Here is a 21,648-nt window from a genome sequence, read left to right as displayed (position 1 = left end):
AATAAAAACACAGCATTATCATATCAAGGGCAACTGAGTACATCCCCTAGCCTTCTTCATGTCCACATAAATAAAATAAATACAATCTTCCGGTGTTTGATATCTGAGACAGACAGGGAATTGGGGCAGTGGATTGCAGCTGTAGTCAGACCAAAAAAAAAAAAGATGAATAGGCTCTGTTTGTAAGCTGTTGGCATTATTCAGTAAAGAGGATGCTTATTATTGAACACAAATATGTAAAAATAATAATAATAATATATTAGTATTCTTTTTTATTTTATTTGTAGTAGTAGTAGTGCTAATAATAGTAGTAGCAGATCAGTAAACAGTAAATATTATTACTCTCAAGTGACATTATAACTGTCTACTTCCAATCTACAGGGCAATTATAATACAGTAAAACTCAAAATCCAGAATTAGAAGTAAGAATGTATGAACATTAAAATATATATTTCATTGGAAACCATATAAATAACTCAAATTAGAATTAAACCATGAATATGATCTGCAATGAACAGAAAAATATTTTATCATGGCCAGACCTGTTCTTACTGGCAGGTACCAACACCATTGCCACAGTATGCCAAAAAATTATGTCATATATTTTATTAGATATAAACCCTACAACATGATAATCTATCCCCACAAAAGAGTGATGACATCAAAATGCACAAGTTGCAATGAGTCACCACTTAATTAGCCCTGGGAACTGATAGCAATCGGCAGGATTGAGTGCCAGTTCCAATGACTGAAAACATGATCCACATGTCTGAGTTTGAATTGACATTATTACTGTCTGAACATCAAGCACTGTTACAATCAAGTCAGTTTGAACCAGTATTTCTTTGGATGACAGTGGAGAAAACAACGATGACAGATAATTAATTGAAGCATATATACTGGGACAAATTTGTCTTAAAATTCAACATGATGTCAAGGCACTTGACAGTATTTTGTCAATAAAAAATAAAAAACTGGTGGACTATGTATGTTGTGTGCCATGTGCTGCTCCATTGTGAAATCAAATGAACAAGGCCTTTGGAAACAAAAAATTGGCAAGGTCACATATTTTAGAAATAGTCCCAAAAGGTACACATGTGCAGTACAGTGTGCTTCAAAAACAATGTGTGTAAAAAATCAAAAGTTGCATGTAAATCTTTGACTGGCCAGATTAAGGCATTTGATCACAGGGCTCTCTTTGACTTACTGTACCGTTTCTCATTCAGAAATCCTTCTGAACAGTGCTATCTGTGACTGAATTGTGTTTTCTGCTCCACTAAATCACGTCTTCCATTACTCAAAGTGCGCTCTGCCGTGTCGTACAAGCATCCCAGCTGCCATCATAGCTCTACCAGCTGTGGAAAAAGCTTGTGGGGTGATCTTATTTCACAGGGTCCGACGGGGGTTGGGTAGGGAGGTTTCTCATGGTGGCTTCATATAAACCCATAGGTTATGAGTCCCCTACCACTAATCCCCCCCCCCCTCCCCCCCAGCAAGTGCACTGGGACATGCTAAGTGCCCCACTCCCATAGCACACTGCGGCTATCCCCATGGACTGTACAGTGGCTTTATGCTCCCATTAATGTTGTCATACCATTTAAGTACAAATAATTAGAAAGAAATTTGTTCTATAATTTGAGTACTAAGTGTTGAGACCCTAGTTAAAAGGCTAGTTCAGGCCAGTTCCCAGCTCAAGATAGTTTAGCTGGTTGACCTGTTCATACCAGCTCCCAGCTTGACATGGTTGACCAGCTACCAGCTTAGACAAGCTACCAGAACTAGCTGGTTGACCAGCACATACCCACCTAGACCAGCTTATGACCAGCTTAACCAAGCTGGCATAGCTGGATTTTACAGCAGGGACAACAACAGGCTTCTTTTGAAATAGCATTATGATTTTTTTTTTGGGAAAGTGTCACAATAGTTCAGGTCTGTAGAATGCTTTTTTTCCAGTAGAAAATGGACATTTGCCAGTATCTCTTTTGCAATACCATATGTTGTGGTCAGTATGCTTTTGTTAAATGCTATGCTGGGGAATGTAAAAAAAAAAAGTCTACCACTGTACCACTGATTTACCAGTGATGCAGGAAATATATAGAGTTAATAAAAAAACTATTCAATCATTGCTGTTGTAAGAACATATGAACACAAAAACATATTCAAGCCATCAAGTCATCTATCTTTTTGTCTAATGTCTATAAGCTTTTTAGTACCGTATGAAGTCTGGAATTATACACCCCAAGGGCCGTTGCTTCTATTCTGTGACATAGCAAGATTCTCCAATTCATATTCAGCAAAACATGCCACAAAATCCATTTAATCAGAAAGAGTGGTATTGTGATACATCTGAGATCATATGGGTGTTTTCTTGTAACCAGAATATTCCTCACATCAATTGCCAGGTAAGAAGCCTTGCTTTTTGCCACAACCAAGGCACACAACCTGGACTGAGCTTTTCAAGCCATAATGGGAAAGGAATACGCCAAAAAAGGAATCATAATTCTCAAGGAAAATCAGCTTTTTTTCCTCATAGTTTAGTTTTGTTCAGCTTTTTTTGGGAAACCCCGTGCCCTGCTTTCACCACTGTACGTAAAAGGGTCGCGACTGCCTATGTGCACACTCCCCTGATGGTCATCTGTGCTGTTTCAGCGCTATTTTAAGCCTCGTGCTCTCTTCCCACCAGCAGTACAGCCTCCCTGTGAAGCTGAGGAGTCCTGCCACCCAAGACTTCATCTCATGAACCCTGGCCCTGCACCTTTCCCCACAGTGGTATGAACACAGACTCAACAACCTGCCATAACTGGGCCGTCCATAAGGGCTCATTTTACTGTCCATGTGGGAGTACTAACAGTACCTGACAGTCTGTTGCTGTTGTTTTTCCCATCATTCCTCTCTTACTATGGCACCTATCAGATTGTTGATCATCCTCTGAGAGAGACAAACTGGCTTGTTGGACAGGATGGTTTGTGGACAACACTAAAAATCGCATAAGATTGCAAATCCTCCTATTACACCTGTAATGTCTGGCAATGCCTGTGACGTAATGCAACACAATACACAAAAGATTTAGTAATAAAAGTTTTTATCTTGTTTTAGTCTGTCAATAGCCAAGGCTTGTGATGAACAAACATTTAAAATAAGGCCAAACATGTTTAAAATAATCTCCCATTGAGTCTCACAACTGGCATATAAAATTAATGACATTTAAATTTAGCCACTTCAAATAAGTGGCACCTCATTTTACAAAAGGCTGGAAATAGTACACTCTCATCTCCAATATCATCATAGGCTAATGGTGAGTGATACCACCTGCCTGACTGCAAAAGTTAGGCCTGGATTCAATAGGACAAATTTTAAGACATTTTACTTACAATGAAAAGCAACTGTTATTTTTATTTTTATTTTTTTTAGTTTGTTTTGGACGGCACGGATGGTGCAGAGGGTAGCACTGCCGCCTCACAGGAAGGAGTTCCTGGGTTCGAATCCCCATCGGCCGGGGTCTCTCTGTGTGGAGTTTGCATGTTCTCCCTGTGTTTGCGTGGGTTTCCTCCGGGTACTCCGGTTTCCTCCCACAGTCCAAAGACATGCACGTTAGGCTGATTGGAGAGTCTAAATTGCCCATAGGTATGAGTGTGTGTGAATGGTGTGTGTACCCTGCGATGGACTGGCGACCTGTCCAGGGTGTATTCCTGCCTTTCGCCTAATGTATGCTGGGATAGGCTCCAGCCCCCCCTGCGACCCTGTTCAGGATAAGCGGGTTAAGATAATGGATGGATAGTTTGTTTTGTTTTGCAGGTACCAAGAGTAATAAGTAAAACAGTGTATGAGGAAAAATGCATGTTTCCTTTGAGTTCCTTAAAGGGGAAATCTGATATCTTGTCAGTGGCAACCAAGTTGATGATAATGACTTTGCTGCATCTGTTACGAAATTCTTTCTGGAAAAAATTGTTCTTCATATATAGCATACAGATGTTCAAAGTTGAATATAAGGTGGACTGCTGTTCAGCAAGTGTACTGAAAGTGATGGAGGATATCACTGAGAGAGGTCCTCCAGGTCTGCAGCATCAGTCTCACAAGTGACATAGAAAGACTGAGGCTTAGACCATCATCATTATATGACTCCAGAGCGGTGTCCATGTACCATGCTGAAAGAACAACACTGAGGCTGCTGGGTGACTCATCTGGCTAAGGCACCATTCTCCTTCTTGTCCATGGATGAGCCCCATGGTCCACAATCCAATTCCGACCCTGCCAGTGTTGACTGGGGCTGGTAGAACCACATGGCACCACCACAACTGGTGGCAGCAATGTTCAGTCAGCAGTGATCTGTGGCTCATTGTTCTCCAGTGACCCACACTAAAGCAAGTCCACCTGTTGAGCTACACAGGAAATATCCTCCTGTGACTCATCGTTGTGTCAATTTGTGGCTGATGGTACAGTGAGATATGATGTTTGCCATGTTTTGGAGAAGAGCATATGCTTGTCTCTGCTCTCCAGAATCGATGTCCAGGGGCCCTGTTTTGAACAGGGACATACAATTAGGCATTCCAAATGGAGACAAAAATAGTAATAACTATATAGTGGACATATATACGTCACACCCTGCTGTAAAATCCAGCTATGCTAGCTTGACAATTGAGCCGGACAAGCTGCTCATAAACTGGTCTAGCTGGTTATGAGCTGGTCAACAAACATAAGCAAGGTGGTCATTAAGCTAGCCTAGCTGGGTAAGAGGTAGTCAACCAGCTAGTGCTGGTAGCTGGGGTTTCAAAACATCTTCTTGAGCTGGTCAAACCATGACAAGCTGGGAACTGGTCTGAACTGGTAAAAAAGGTAAACCATGTTGAGCTGGGAGCTGGTCTGAACTGGCCAACCAGCTGTTTCAAAACCTAGCTTGTTTCAGCAGGGCAATTACGTGGTCTTCAGACAGTAGGCATTTTCCCATGAAATTTTGTAACAAAGCCATCATGAACAGCTTCCAATATTTTGTAACACCACTATTTTATACCTGTCACTTTTAGGCCAAGCATCAGGTTATTTTCATTATGTTTTTCTAAGAAATATCATCAAGAAGACACCTGATACTTTGAAAGTCTGCCAAATAAATAAAAATGAACTGGGGCAGGCAAGTTTTTTAACAAAACCCGGTTAATGCAGCTTTTCCTTGAAGTTTGAACCCTTGTTTACGTCAAACCCCTCTTGGCTAAATTGGAAAAGACAGGAAGAAACTTGTCATGTTTTCTAGATTTACTTTAACTCACAGAGCTGCTTGATATGCAGTCGTCTGTCCTTTAATTCCCGGAAGAATTAGACTAATTTAGGTTCAAATCAAAGCCCTCAGAGACTGAACTTTGTTTAACTTGATCTGTGCAAAATCAAAAGTGATTTTTTGTTTATAACAATTTCTGAAAATATTTGAAGTTACATCTTTTCTGAGAAAAGACGTTTTGCTGAAATCATACAGTTCTAACAGCCTAGCCCCCAGGTTTCACCACAGGTTTGGTTGTTAGAACATAAAGGCGAGTTGCTCAGTCTTCTGCAGCTGAGTCAGTCAGTCCTCAATTCTGCCTGTTGTGTCACACAGTCTTCTCCGATAAATCACTCACTCATTCTGTAAGCATTATCTCACTCTGAACACTACCTAAACCAAGATGTCTGCCATGAGTTCACCTGTGTTCAAAGCAATGCTGAGTAAATTACATTCTACCCATATGACTTCCTGAGATTGTGCTCATGGGACAGTCTCTCTCTCTCAACCCCAGAACATGCTTGAAACAACCTGTTTTCAATATAGAGTCCAGGATGAACTGTAACCTTTCATTCCTTTATAAAACAAAATTTTGCCTTCCTGTCATGATGAATTTCAGAACATTGTGGATCTGTTTACAGTTAGTGCTCACTGTTAATAAAGTAAGCTGTGGGACATGAGGGAACAGTGGTAGCAAATCTATGATCCTTTTGGGTTTTTATTTTTTTGATGACAGTGATAGCGATGGGTATACTATTGCTTGTGAAACCTGGTTGATTTCTTCTGACAGTTCTGCAAATCCACTGAAAAGCAAACAGTTTCTTATGCTCCTGCGCTCTGGTGTTAGTGTTGACTTTTACTCTGAATTCATGTTTGAATTCATGGCATAAAAGAATCTAACCTTTCAGAATCTCTTTGATAGCAATTAATAGCACACACACACACACACACACACACACATACAAACACATACACGCATGCACACGCACACAGGAGTGTTTGCTATACTATTTCCACTTGCAATGTATTCTCTGCAAATGGAAATTCATATTTTTGTATTCAAACAACCACTGGCTAATGTTTCCATGTGCTAGGAAGAACATTCAGTGCCTACTAGGTGCCATATATAATACTGAAACACTAGTTTGTTTGTATCCCACTGTTTGAATGGATACTGCCAACCATGTGTAGGAGCCCCATGGTGCAGTACATATGTAACTGACCAAGGGCCATGGGTGCATTTAAGTCAGCAAGCCATTCCCCAAGCAATTCCCCAGATTCAGCTGTGCAGCATCTCTGGCATTGCACTGCTGCACCGCTCAGCTGGCAGACTGCACATTGAAAATGTCCGGTGGCTGGCTGCATGAGTTTTAGAGGAGCTACATACAGTATGGACAATGCCACAATGTCTTACTGTTATGATTGGTCATTCAAGTTCTGGCAAATGGCCAAACTGGAGAAGATCTATTTCTGATGCACAATTGATACTAAGTTTTTTGTGCTTTTCTGTACTGTCAAGCTTGAAACCATATGACCTCTTGTTTGTTCAAACATTTTTGGCAATACTGGTCTCAGCAGCACGTCAATGCAATCGAATGTGTGCTTATTTTCAGAGATGGTCCCTATTATTATAGTAACTAGGGGATGGACATCACATTGCTCAAGATAATATAGTGCAAGTAGCCCCTATAGCAAACCAGTAATTGCAAATCATCAAATAATTGTTGAATGAACAAAAAGGACTTTTGCAATCACTTGCATGGAATATTGTACATTTTGTTCCTGCCAAAAAAGTTTTATAGAGTAATTGTAACACCTGCATCACATTTTTATCAAAGTCTAGTAGAAGCCTGTCTGAACAAAACTGGATGTGCGAGACATAGTACATTTAGAAATGAGTGTGTGTGTGTGTGTGCGTTTGCATGTGTATGCGTGTGTGTGTGTGTGTGTGTGTGTATGTGTGAGAGAGAGAGAGAGTGAGAGAGAGATAGACTCCTCTTCCATCAAGCTAGGCTGTGCACTGTTGGATCTGACAAAGATAGTATGGTCTCCATAAAAGACTGCAATGCATTACACACATTTTAACAAAATTAGCTATGCCAGCAGCTACAATTATCTTGGAAGGAACATAAATGTAGGTTTATACAGACCTGAAACACCTGTTTTGGAATAGGGGATAAGAACACACAGAAGTTTATTGAGTTCATTGTTTCATATTGTGACCATTGCCGTATAAATGGCTTTCAACACACCAAACATTAAACAAAGCTTACTGCGCCATTTATATATTTTCCACATGTACAATCATACAAGTGAAAATGTAATCACGAGATTTGCTGTCATTTGGATTAAAAATAAATTGGGTAAAATGATTGGTGTTAGTGATTTATTATTCTATTTGTCTTGCTACTGCAGTGAAATTTTGTCTGAAACTGAAAACTGAGTGTGACCAAAACATGATTTTTTGGTTGGCGGTTGTAAAATAGTGTTAAAAACTGTTGCTGTTTCAGCTGTTTTGCAGAAGTTTCCTTTGTTTTTTTTTCTCCACCCAAGGCATGAATTTACATTAAAATGTGTGATTAAATAGGATAAGTACAATATGACACACAGCCCTGGTAAGAATCATCCTCTTTATAATAATGGGTACAATCTAGCCCCGGAAAGCTATCTGACAAAAGTAAGTGAGAAGGTTCATGTGTGAATGAAGAACCATCTTTCTTCTGTTACAGTAGGTGTTCTATACATTTCACTTGACAAATTTAACTTCTTTTGTCACATCTTTTGTGACATGACTATCCAAAGGTGTTTAAAACTGTATGCTGATCCTATACTAAATATTTCACAAAGAGTTTCATTGAACTCAATGACAGCACCATGACATTGACCCAAGTCCATTGTATCCATTTTTATAGGTCCATTTTTGTGTTGACCATGTGTAAGATTTTGTCTTCCAAGAAAATGAAAAATGCACATGTTACAATGGAAGACTATAGTTGTATAAAATATCATAAACATGTTCTATCATGCTTTAAGTGAGGCACAATCTTCTCAGCAAAAACCACCCAAACCTGTTTCTCTGTTCATACTAGAGGTGATCATCCATAACGGTATTGCAACATAACGTAATATAACATAACAGTCCCTTGACCAGGCACAACTGAACTTGGAACAACTTGAATGAATCTGCTGCATAACTTGCCATTTTCTTTTCATTGCTATTTGCCCCAGTAAATGTATTCATGGTGCATTCCAAACAAACCACTGGCAATCGTTTGTGAAGCATTACACTAAAGAGTGGCTGCCAAGGTCCTTTTTTGGGGCCTGTTTTCACCCCCAGTTATTAGTGGCATACATTGCGGTAGACCCAAATAAAGGTGGCGTTACATGATACATTTGGTTTCCATGCGTTGTGTGGTTCCAGGAAGGACATTTTGAATTATCAGCTGATTTGAACCCAATGAGCTGACATCCCTCGCGGTCCTTGACAGTATCGCTTCCGAACGGCAAAGATTCTGCGCCCTGGGCTATCTGGTTCCTATTACTCCAGTTGGAACGGCCTTGTATTGAGTTGTTCAAAGATGTAAGGACTAGAAACATGGACAATTGTCCCGGTCAGTTCAAGGTTTTGAATGACATATGATTACACAGGTCACTTGAAACTTAATCATGTAGGCCTGTGAAATCTCTTTACATTTTTGTCAGGTAATACAATTGGGCTACATTTTTTGATTCTGCTGCAAAAAAACAGAGCCTTAACCCTATCTATGCCACATAATAATCAGAGGAGTGTGGTGTAGTGGTTAATAAAAAACATTGGATCGCTCAGATATTACGAGATCAAAGCTTACCTAGGCCCATGGGACATATGTAACTCTGAAGATTTTTCCAAAACTCAGGAAATGTTTTTATTATTTGTTTATTATTTTAGGGAGGATGAAGGGTTTGTCAGGTGAAATAGTGTATAGTCAGCATTTAGAATGATTTTATGATGGTATGTTTTGGTCTGTGTACCTGTTATGTTATCGTTTTGTCTGATGGATGCTGCGAGGTTCTATGAAAAGTATGAAGTGGTGATAGTGGACAACCTTGTCTAGTACCTCTCTGCAGCTGGTTTAGAGATGTGTCCATTGGTTATTACTGATGCATTGGGGAAGTATTTTTATCCTGTTGTATTTTTATCCTGTTGATTAAATATGGGCTGAATCCAAAATGGTGGAGGAAGGAGAAGAGTAAGGTCCAGCTTACCCTGCCAAACGTTCAACATCGAGAGATGCAATGATCAGTGGTGAGTTACTCCTCTGGAGACTGTTTAATAAGGTGACATTTTTTGATATATGTATTAAATTAAATAGTCTCAGTTTGCATCAGTCTGTATCCTTTCCCAGATTGTTAGAGGAGCGAATATAAAATGAAAACTAGAAAAAGGTTATGTTTTCCATCTCTTTGTCTGGTAAAATTTGATTTATATTGCATGACTTATGAAATCATATATATTGTATTTTAATTGTAATTTAAAAAAAAATTATTATTTCCGTGCAGTGGGTAGCACTGCCGCCTCACAGCAAGGAGGTCCTGGGTTCGAATCCCCGTCGGCCGGGGTCTCTCTGTGCGGAGTTTGCATGTTCTCCCCGTGTTTGCGTGGGTTTCCTCCGGGTACTCCGGTTTCCTCCCACAGTCCAAAGACATGCACGTTAGGCTGATTGGAGAGTCTAAATTGCCCATAGGTATGAGTGTGTGAGTGAATGGTGTGTGTGCCCTGCGATGGACTGGTGACCTGTCCAGGGTGTATTCCTGCCTTTCGCCCAATGTATGCTGGGATAGGCTCCAGCCCCCCTGCGACCCTATTCAGGATAAGCGGGTTAAGATAATGGATGGATGGATGGATGGATGGATAATTATTTCCAGTTTTTCCCTTTTTTCCTCCAATTATACCCTTTTCAAACTCTACCACCTTTTCAAACTCTACCTCAGTCCTCCCTCCTGATTTCCCCCGCCCCCCTTTCTGATATCCCTATCCTCCTTGTCTAACCCCCCAAAAAAAATAAAAAAATTGCACTTATGATGACTATATGTTTAGAACAGCATTTCATGTGTATTTTCCTCGTTATGGATGTGATGCTTTGACTTGTGGAAATACCTGTGCACTTGTAAGTCTCTTTGGATTAAAAGTGTCTAAAATGTAAAATGTAAATACCCTATCTAATCCAAGTAGTGCTAGCGAGGGATACACCGCCTTACAACCCCGTCCCTCGGCAGCCCAGTAGGATCTTGCGACCCTGAGAGCAACACGCCGCCTCCAAGCCGTCTCGTCTCAATTAAACCGTTACTCCGTATGCGGCTATCCCACTAACCCTGCCAAGTCCCTCCCCTGGAGCAGCGAGCCAATTATGCCGCTCCACAAGAGCCGGCCCAACTCAGCTTTTTGGCAGGACCTGGAATCGAACCCCAGTCCTCGGTGTGCAACCGCATCCTGTTGCGCCACCTGTATATTGTATATTGTGTGATAACATGATTTATGCCTGGATGAAGTTAACTACAGTGTATGTTGATATCAAGAATTATTGTCTTGTTACATTCATTATAGTCTCTGCTTCCCTTTAACACTCCCAATGGACATTCATTTTTGAAACTGCGAAAGTCTACCTGTGAGTGTGTATTTGTCATTCAGAAAAAATATGGTCTCAAGTACCATTATTCCTATTTATTTAAAATCTTTGAGCAAGGCGTTCTTTAACTCCCCCAGCGTAAACCCAGGTGACCTGGTCACTCTAAATAAAAGCATCTGTTAAGCAAGCTAAAAGTGTAACTTAATCACTTTAAATGTGGATATAAGTTAAAGGGCCTATTTTGTCTTTAAATAATGTTCTCAAGCTGTGCTGTAAGATGAACAAGCAGTACAGAGCAGTAAGGTGTACAATCTCATTGAAATCCAAATAATGAGGTTCCTGGTGATATAGGCTGACAACTTTGTATAAAAAGACTAGGCCCCTTATGTCATGCACTTGTAATGAACTTATAATTACGAATGCATTAAACTCCAGGCTTTAAAACATTGACTTCACTTCACAATTATTATTTTTTTGCTGGACCAGTACAGGCATATCAGAACTATATTTAATTGTGAGAAAGGAAGAGACAAGCGACAAATCTTGTCAGTTTAAACCGGCCACACTGAATTCCAGAACATTCTTTATTTATATTTTGTACATTAGATCTGATTAGATATGAGCCCTTTTTGGCACTGCAACCTTTTATCGGCGTAGCATGTAAATCCCCACGCCTGTGGGCCACAGCTCTAAGGATTTAGGGCGCCTGGCTTGTTGAAGCGAGGTGAGTAATGTGAAAACCCCTGCTGGGTTTGCTTCTGCCAGAGGCTTTCTGTAGTGTGGCACATTGAGCTTCACATTACCAGCCAGCTGAGCTGCTTTGACTGTCTGTCTGCCGGGGTGGTGCTGAAATCCTGGCGGAGAGTACAGTCTTCCTCAAGGTCCGTGCTCATTTAAAAAGACCAGGGGCTTCCCAAATGTACTTTTCACATATTTATCTCATATTATGTTAAGCTTTTATGATTTTAAGTTTGGGGTGTGTACTGTATGTTCTTACATTTTATACAGCTACTGAGGGTAAGGCTAACCCCACATTTTTAAATGTTAACTGGTTTTTAAGCTGTCAGACACTGAATGGGGTCCCCAAACACAATAGGAAGGTTGCTGTTCATGTCTTTCCCTTGACGACCATTGCCCATGGTTTATTTTGAACAGCAAAAAAATAGGTTATTCATCAATAAAGTACATTATTAAAGAGTAAGAAAAACAAGAGTGGGAATGAGGGTTTTCTTATATTTATTGAAAAATTAAGTGAAATAAAAAGGAAATGTATTAATGCAATTTGGAATACAAACAGTGAAATATAGTCTCCGGTAAGCTGCCTTACAGAGTGTTTTCTTCACATTGAGAGGGAAAAGCATAAAAAACATACACAGATAAAGCATACACTGATACACAAATTGGTATACAAGGAAACCGTGTAGGTGTTTTTACTGTGTGGATTCTCTACAGCCAGGGAGACATACATACACGACACCGATGTCACATGAATAAAACATGCACAACACTTCACAGCTCTCTGAGAAATGTTCCCACACTACTGCCACATACAGGCAGTTTACAATGGTGTTCTTCAAAGTGTGTAGCTCAGCCCATTGCCAGTAGCAGCTGGACAGTTCTACACAAATTACACTCTCTTCAATGTGTAAAAGGAAAATCCAACCATTGGACAAATGCTGATAGACTGTTATGGTCCTTTGGTACTTCTGTACTATAATATAATTATGTGACCAGTTTCCTCTCTAATGTTATGCAAACAAACTTAACAACTGATTAAATGCATACCTGGATAACAAGTCAACACATCTTTTGCTCATTAGTATCCCAGCATTCAAAAAATGACAGTTAAAGATGTAACCAGAGCTAAAGATTATACCATGGCCTTTCACTCAACTATATTTTATGGTCAACTTCCTATATAATTAGAGGAGTCTGAAAGTAGAGAAGATCTTGTCTGCTGTTACACAAAGTCATGTTGCTGGATGTTTAACCTCATGGTGTGTGATTGCACGTGGCCTGCTAGAAAACAGCCTGATTTCTTTAATATGCTTGCCATTCTATGAATTTAAGAAAATGCAGTTATCCCTGAAAATTGCGAACAGAACAACACTCAATAGTTAAATGGTATGATTTCCCCTCACAACACAGAACAGTAAGCAGGCTTGAGATTAATTGACTAAGCATGAGGCATTTGTTTTAATGAATAGAAAATTACTTCACTTTGCAGTGAGTTTACTTAGACAGTGATATTATTAGTATTATATAGTTTGAGGAGAGACAGATGATTTACAGCTAAAGAAACAATGTCCAAAGTTAATGCCTTAATGAACTCCAGTGCACTTTACTTGTCAGAAGTCATTTAGTCTTGAAGATCTTTATTACAAATGGAAAATGCAATCTGTTTTTGTTTAAACTATTCAAACTCAACTGTGTTGAGTATGGAAACAGCACCAGGCTTAGCATTGTATATTCATGTAATAAACAGCCGTGGTATATCCTAATTTCAAATGGTTACAGTTGATTAAAAAAAAATAGTAATTACATTTTATAATATACATATACTGATGTGTAATAAAGTACATTCTGGGAGCACCTTCATTTTGTACTGATTCAATTCATTTTTTTTCAAAAATAAAAATAATAATAAAATAGAGCATTATTTGTTGCAAATTAAACCAGCTAAAACCTGAAGGAATACTGAGGGAAGTTTGTTTCATATTTAAAGTATGTCAATAAACATTACAATAGAGATACACAATACAATTATCCATTACAAAATGTAAATGGCAAAAAAATATTTCAGTGTATGAAATCATTGCCAAATTGGAATTACATTTGAAATTAACATGTTGTATTTTCTATAGTGAACACAAATTCCCTTGTCAAATGATAAAAAATATACTGAGTGTATAAAGTGCATTACAGTCAGAAAAGGAAATGTGGGTATGTTCGACATCGTTGCTAAAACCGCTTTGTATGTCATGTTAAATGCCCAAATGTTTTGTTATTACAAACAGGCTGAATTAGAAATTACTTTCAAATGAGACATTATTTGGTCCTTGTCTATTTCAGGTAACTTTTATTGACTGTTCTTTGGTATCTAGGAGCCATGTATCATGTAGGACTAAAGTTCTGTATGTAAAGTAGATTTGTTGCTCTTAATTCCTCAACCATTGTTCTGAATAGTTTCTTATCCCATCACTTGTCTTTGTGGAAATACATAAGAAATCCAGATGTGACTAAATCTAATGCAGCCAGCATCAGCTGATCCAACATAACAATCCCAAAGATTTCAAATTTTAACCTTCAGATTGTGAGGAGGAATTAGTTCCCACTTTTCAATGCATTTTTTGAAAACATGCATAGGATTACAAACTCAAAATACAGACTCCTAACACCACGGGCCCTGCTGTATGAATGAAGTACGAGATGCAGATAAACCTTACAATGCTGCTTAAACAGAGGTCCGCTGATTTCTGTATGGCTTGCTTTAGCAGTGCTGACGCCGTATCTTTGCTAAAAGGTGTCAGGTGACCCAAATGGTAGAACTTTAGCCTCGTTTTGCAAGACAGGAGTACGCGGTAAAGCGTCGAGTCTGCCAGAAGAAGAAAAAGCGCACTGTGGTTGTAAGGCGTGACGCAAGTGTGAAACCAGTCATTCTCTTAGCACCCCCATACGCGGCCAGACGGGGTACGTGCGCGGGCGTTCCGCGATCCCATTCCGTCTGCACAACCCCTCTCAGCACGTCAGGACGGAAAGAGACACGTGGAAACTTCAGTCTCTCTTTACTGCTTTTAGTTTTAAAAAAATACTTTATACAAACTAGACGTATAACCACTCGCACAGACGCACACACGTGTAAAAAGTCTCACTCACACTTCATAGAATTGCACAAGGAGAGAAAAGTGTCCGCTTCAGTGGGGTGAGCTGCTGGCTGGTTGAATGCTGGATAAGCATGCATGTCTGGCAGGTAAGTGCTGGCTCAGCAAGCTTCCTGGGAGGGAGGGGATGTGGGGTGTGGGGGGGTATGGCCAGGGTGCGTATCTGCTGGGTCCTTAATTAGGCCGTCTCTTGCTTCTCTTCATCCTGGAAGATGGACGGAGGGAGCGGTTAGCGTTTCTAGAGACCTGGCAGCGCGTTAAACGGTTGGTGAAAACAATAGAGAGAAAGTCACATGTGTAATCTCCTTCCACTTCACCACAACCGTGGTGGTTTAATGCAGCAGCCTTTAAAACCTGTTGTATGGAACTCTTTGAACTGAATCTTTAATCTCTATCTAAAACTGAAACTGCTGTCACCTGTAAATTGTAATAGCATCTGATAAGATAGTCAATAATGGAGACGGAATCAAAATATTCTGTAGGTCTATGCAGCAGTATCTATAGCACAGTAGCAAAGCCAGACCTGTGCTCTTGGGTACAGCAACAGGGGCATCGAGATGGAATGGTTCTTGTTTGTTTGTTTGTTTTCTTTTCTTTTTTGGTGTTGTTCACTGTGCCATAATCATACTATGATATAACTTTATATATTTTTGCCACCGATTCACATTTTGTGAGTACAGTAGTCCCCTTCCCTCCTTACTCCCCCAAGATTTCCCATGTGATAAGCACTGCAAATAGGGCCAAATTATTCAATGGTACCACTCCACAGACCACTGTGCATTTTTACAAGCAGTTAATGTGCCTTAACCAGACACATAATTGAGGCTAACTATGCAGAACCTCAGAGACCACTTTCCCCCAGGACACAGTCAAGCTGTTGTTCCACTGTTGCTGCTTTATATGTACTTTTAAAATAAGAATGTGTCCAAAAGAAATACTAGTAAAATGAAAAAAAGTATTAAATTCCACTATAAAATGAACGTATACTGTATGTTGCTAGCTAATCTTAGCTAATAACAACTTGAATTTTTACATAGATAAGGGAATAATTCTAACTAAAATATTTTCATCAAATAAAACCCCAGATATTAACAGAAATCACTATTCACTTCAAGCCCGAGTAATAAAAATAATCGTCTCAGTTCAGTCAACTCAATTCGAAACCTAAAGCATGTCTAGACACATATCTCCTCTGTCTCTGTCTAAGCAGTGGTGCTAGATTCATTTGAAAATGAAAACAACCATTTGAGCACTTGTAATTTCTAAAAGAACCATCGCCTGCTTTGTATTCAGCTGCTACACTGTGCAGAGGGGCCATTAGCACCTTGCTACTTCTTAGACAAAGCACCGAGACTAAACTGAGATGGTGAAGACCCACGAATACGTTCAATCTGGAGGGAGCATCTACATAGCCACCTATCACTACACAACACCCTGTCCAGTCTCACAGCAAATACATACCACTTTTTTTTTTTTTTTACAATATCTCACTTACAATACAAGCTATTTGCTATCACTGAGGATACAGAGGATAGGGGTAAATGAGGAGACAGAAAGTCATGGGAAAAACAAATTGATTTTAGCAGAAGCATTCAGGAAATGCCATCTTTAATACTAAAACCAATTTTGTATTCTTTAAATTGTCTAAATAGAACATGTCAAAAAGGGAATCAGTGTAAAAACACATTGGTAGGCCACCCTTCACCAAACACCTTCACCAACACCCTGAGTGAAATTCATGAGAAACAGGAGATAGGAAATACATGAGATGGTTTGATTGTCTGTTTTTATGTGATGTGTTGAAAATATATCACAATAAAATATTCAGTATATGCCAGGTTTCCAGTTATGTTCTCAGAGTTAGGGCCAGGATATGTTACTTTCTTTTTACAATGAGATTTGCATTTGTTTAGGCATTGCATTGATGCTTGCAAGCAAACACAAATGACATACCTGGGCAGAGGGGCAGCTATCTATTAAAATGTTTTCGGTTCACATAAAAACAGGGGTGTATTTCATTTCCTGTTTCTCAGTTACCCGTTTCTTCTCTTACTTGTCAAGAAGGGTTTCTCCTTACTTGTTAAGAGCATTCTTCAGATATTGCTGCAGCCATTTTGTCTCTGGGTTAATGCAGACCTCTCTGTTGCTCTTCAGTTTGGCACTGTGGGTAAAAACGGAAAAAAGGATTCATTTCAAGGTTCACAGAGGCTCTACTCTCTTCTATCCTGGCTGCCCAGGTCTCTTATCTGATGGATGGTTTAGATAGTACACACATCTTGGCCATGTATGTCTATGGTCCATTGACTCGAAACGAAACATCGCATTTCACTTATCAGAAAAACCCACTTAATCTTCACTGCATTGAGGTTTATACTACTCCATGGCAAATTCAATCAAAATATTTCCAGATTTGCCATCCAAAAAACCTGTGTGTAAGTCATGGGAGACTGGAACACCTAATTCACCACCTGCAAATCTTAAACATTGTATTAAGAACAAGAAGTTACGACTGATGAATCACGTATCCACACCAGATATGATATACCTTAGTTCACAATATTTCTGATTGATTCTGTGTGTTGGTTCATACTGAATGGAATTTCTTGTGTAAGTTAAATATAAGTTCAAAAAAATATAAGTTCAAAATGTCACCGCAAATACACCAAGCTTGCAATTTGAGTGGAAAGCAATTGTCCTTTCAGTAGGCTTTGAGCCCATTCCTAAATATAGATAATTTGCCAATCAACAATACATTTTCTTGTTTTAAATGATCAGATGTTTATATGGTATTGGTGGAAATATATTGCGTTAATGATATGCAGTGCTTAAAAGTTGTGTATTATATAGTTCCATGAAACATATACCCAAAGTGCTTGAGACACAACATACCCCTGTCAATTACAGATGGACTTCTATGCCAGAGACATTTAGTGGTTTGTGGATAGTTTCATCTCTTTGGAACAAACAAAAATGATTGCCTCATGATTATCCATGAGTTCCACTTTACAGCTGTTTTGCTTCCAAGTTCTGAGGGCTTTAACTACTTTTTTCCATATGCATGCAAATATTTAAAGTTGATAGCCAAAGTAAACGTGACTTAGTGTGATTAATTTTTTGTTTGCTTTTGGACATGTTTCATTGGAATGCATACAGTACAGTTTAATGAAATAAAGCAGAACAAAAGCTAAACAAATTAAATAAAAATAGAGTTTTCTGGAAGTAATTTAAATCCCTTGAGGATTAACTTAGCCCTTTTTACATGGACATTCTTCAATTCCGGGATTTCCGATCAATTACAGGCACACACAAAAAACCAAGGAAATACCCATGAAGAAAGTACTCTTGACCACTTGCGGATTTGATAGAAGGATAAACTGTGAGGGTGGATGGGTGAATATTACATACAACAGCCCCTGTGCTATTTGCAGACTGCTGTAATAAAATAAATTCATAAGACTGGCAGCCTCTCTATCTTACACTGCCAGCAGGGGCATGGATCTGACAGGGGTTAAAAGCTTATTAACCAAACAAGGGGCAAAAAGAGCAAATGCTTCTGTTGAGGAACTTTACAGTCGATGGGGAGCTGCTATAAATGTTCCGCAGCGGATTTCCAGCAGTTCTGACACCTCGTAACGCACTTGTGATCTCAGTGACTGGAACACAAGGTCAAAATGGTGGGGGTACATGGGGGGTTTCACGCCCTCCGAGCCAAAAGGGCAGGGTTAAAACGGATAGCTGTGAAGGAGAGTCTAAAATGGAAAACATAATACATATAAAAACAAACTACCATGTTATAATTAAAATCTACCTCTGTACCTATAAAATGACCCTTGTGTTTTTAATGAAGGGGTTTCCAAAGTTAAGAGCTCAATCCTCAGTTCTCAAAATCAACATCCAAATCAGTCAGTCTAATATGACGTGTAACAAATGGCACAGACACATTTTTTTAGAGGGGAGGGGGTGTCAAATCCATCAGGTTTCTTGGCGTGTTTCCAGGTTATCAGTCTCGCCTGCGTTCCTATCTAACTGAGCCCAGGGCGGTTGGAGGTCTAAAGTGAAGTCAGCAGGTGGTGATTACTTCACAGCAGGTGAAGACCAACAGAAAACAAGGAGGGGGATACATATCACTGGCTCTTTCATCTGCACAGTCAGAGATACCAGAGATACTCAGCTCTGCGTCCCGCTGCTCGACCGTCTTTCCCCGACCGCAACCAGGTCTCGACCGTGAGCTAATCCACCCTGGCCCAGCTCCCGCTTCCACTAACCCACTGCCGTGCCACAACTGAGCTTTCTCTCCAAGCCATTAAGAATTAAAATGTTACCTACGTGTAGCAAAAGCATTTTGTAAATACCCCCCAAAAATTAGAAAAGATTAGAAAATTAATTCAACTTAAGGGGGAAAAAAAAGTACAGAGGGCATATTCAAAGGGGCCGATTAGTTTGATCCTTTGTTATTGCTTCCTGTTGAAAACAAAAACATCTTTCAGCTTTCCACGTCTCTCTTCCTCTCCCCGTGTGAGCTTGCACTTTCCCCAGAGCGGGAGGAGAGGCAGTACTGTGTGCACCTTCCCTCCTCGACTCTCTCTGAAATACAGGGCAAGGGGCAAAGATTCCCCACTCAACACGATGGGCTGGCTGCCCTAACTCTTCACACAGTGCCAAGCAGGAAATCTGCCGTGCCACTTACATGACTTGGAAGGGGCAGTTGGGCGTCTGCAGGAATTTCAGCTCTCGGATGCTCCTCTGCGGGACGGTGTTGTGGGTGGAACGGCACCAGCACCTCTCCACCAGGCTGATGGGCTTTCCTGGGGGAATTCGGAGTGGGAGAGAATGAGAGAGGGACCCCTGCATCACCGCTGCTCTGACCGCAACCGGGACCGACCGCCCTGCTCGGTCCGTCAATCTCACATTCGTACAAACACACACCCAAACACATATGGTGGTTTTCAGCTCTGGAGTCTGATCAATACTACTATTTCTATCATGCATGAAACAACTGAAATTATAAGTTCAGCTTTTCCATTTGAAAGTATAGCAGATTGTTTACTTGTCGTATTCTCATTTTTTTCATAGTTTAAAATGCTGTCAGAAAATCTCAAGGACTGTGCAGTCCTGTCCTCTTTGGCAAATTCCAATATTTGGTTAAGGAATGGTGGTCTTACAATACACACGGCAAGTACACAGGAATTCACAAATGCATACCATACGGCATTCCTCTGGATTATATTACATTGATGCATCTTTGTATTGCACAATGCGATATGAATATAGTTGTCTATTAAATAGCCTATGCGTTAGCCAGACTACAAATACAATTATTTCAGTTAATTACTTTATAATGGATCTACAATTGTTTGCTTCAAACAACACAAAAATTAACACACACCTCTCAAAATGTCTACTTATTTTCACACTATTTGTGAAGAAGACAGCAAAAATCGCGTGCACTAATGATAATTTTTCAGCAATACTTCTCATTTAACAGCTCGCTATTGTTCTTAACACAATTACTGATATCAGTATTATTCTCATTTCAGTCTATAATATCTAAATAAATCAAGCGATGTGAATTTTGAATATACTGTAAAATGACACAAAGCCCGATTCAGGAAGATTAAGGGAGTCAAATTATTCTTTCTACTCATTGGTCGCTTTTTTGTGCTATTTAAATGCGTTTTAAGGCATATGCGTCTTATAAGAAATTATAAAGAAATCAGTGAAATCTTTTCTTTTACAACGGAGAAAAACAGTAAAATACTACTGCTTTTCCTCTCCGGGAAAGCAAACTAAATATGCGAATTATATTCTCACCTTATCAACCACTATTGTCATGATAATATATAGGTGTCATTAAGGCAACACAAAAGCCCCATTGAAGTGGGCATCTACTGTCATTAGGTCATTCCTGTTTTATCCCCTAATTAGTGGGCAATTAAAAGAGAAAAACAAATACACACATTAATCAGCTTTTGAGATGCAATGAAACTCCGCTGGAGTAGAAACCTATGCGCTTTGCAATAAATGGCTTGAGTGCTTTTATTTGCAGTGCTTAAGTTCGCAGCATGCATCAGTGTAGCGGTGAAACTGCATTTGTACTTCAATAAATAACTTCAATATGCAAACCATTAAAATAATTACATCAATTGCACATAAATAAAATATCTTCACTGTGTTATCTAAGGCATAGGGCATCCTGTCAGTTCCACGAAAAGCACAATATGATAAAACATTAACTGAAACCAATCAGTGATGATACTAAACATGATGACCTAAACAAAACCGTAACTGAACAAGCATATCCTAAATCAGCAAAACATTTCTGTATTTAGTAGGTATATTGTAGAAGAAAACCTAAACAAAATTTAAGGCATCCGAGTCTTACAGCAATCCATGAACAAATTGCGCAAAAATCTTTAAAGGTTATGCCATATACAACCGCGTCTCGCATCACTTTGCACTGGCGCACAATTTGCGAAAGACGATTTTCAGGAATGCGCAGTTTTACTCCAGTGCCCAGCGACGGACTTAGAACCCAGCCAACTTACCATGTGACACTTGGGTGTACATAACCGCCGTCAGCAGGGTTATCACAGCCAGCGCTTTGAGGTCCATGATGGGTGGTTTCGAGGGTCCTTCTCTCCTAAATTCCAAGGCAACTGTGGCTTCACTGCGCGCTGCTGAATGCTATAAATTTACAAGCAGCAGGCGACTCCCCTCTCGTGGGGAGACAGTGGGCGTGGACACGCACTGATTTATTGCTCCTGGCACGACAAACTTCCTCGATTAAAGAGTTTGGCATAAAATCAAGTTTAGATTGCCCATGCAACTTTCTCTTGGCAAGTCCCCATGCGCTATCTGTAGAACAGAGGCTCCCACTGTGTGTCCCGATTATTCAGTGATCTGTTATTGTTTA

General features: G+C 39.7%; 1 protein-coding gene across 2 annotated transcripts; it reads right to left on the bottom strand.

Moving 5' to 3' along the window:
• Positions 1–12,073: 12,073 nt before the first annotated feature.
• cxcl12b (chemokine (C-X-C motif) ligand 12b (stromal cell-derived factor 1)) lies at positions 12,074–21,402 on the bottom strand. Of its 2 annotated transcripts, none has more exons than XM_061232830.1 (4): positions 21,281–21,402; positions 19,423–19,540; positions 16,789–16,896; positions 12,074–14,940 (listed from the first exon to the last, which is right to left on the bottom strand). In XM_061232830.1, exons 1-3 carry the CDS (start codon positions 21,345–21,347, stop codon positions 16,809–16,811), a joined length of 273 nt encoding a protein of 90 aa, XP_061088814.1. In that variant the 5' UTR covers positions 21,348–21,402; the 3' UTR covers positions 12,074–14,940; positions 16,789–16,808. The 2 variants fall into 2 exon arrangements, with proteins under 2 accessions (XP_061088814.1, XP_061088813.1); XM_061232829.1 differs by having other exon boundaries at positions 16,813–16,896.
• Positions 21,403–21,648: the final 246 nt, after the last annotated feature.

Source organism: Conger conger, chromosome 2 (genome assembly GCF_963514075.1).
Source record: "Conger conger chromosome 2, fConCon1.1, whole genome shotgun sequence".
Classification (NCBI taxonomy): domain Eukaryota; kingdom Metazoa; phylum Chordata; class Actinopteri; order Anguilliformes; family Congridae; genus Conger; species Conger conger.
The sequence above is the reverse complement of the archived record's forward strand: the minus strand, read 5'-3'. Positions and strand labels throughout refer to the sequence as shown.

Excerpts from the sequence above, each read along its gene's own strand:
- cxcl12b (XM_061232829.1), bottom strand. The coding sequence starts at position 21,347 with ATGGACCTCAAAGCGCTGGCTGTGATAACCCTGCTGACGGCGGTTATG. Across the intron at positions 19,541-21,280 it reads GTACACCCAAGTGTCACATG|GAAAGCCCATCAGCCTGGTG; the intron begins GTAAGTTGGCTG and ends GAATTCCCCCAG. Across the intron at positions 14,941-16,812 it reads CTGAAGAATGCTCTTAACAA|GATGAAGAGAAGCAAGAGAC; the intron begins GTAAGGAGAAAC and ends TCCATCTTCCAG.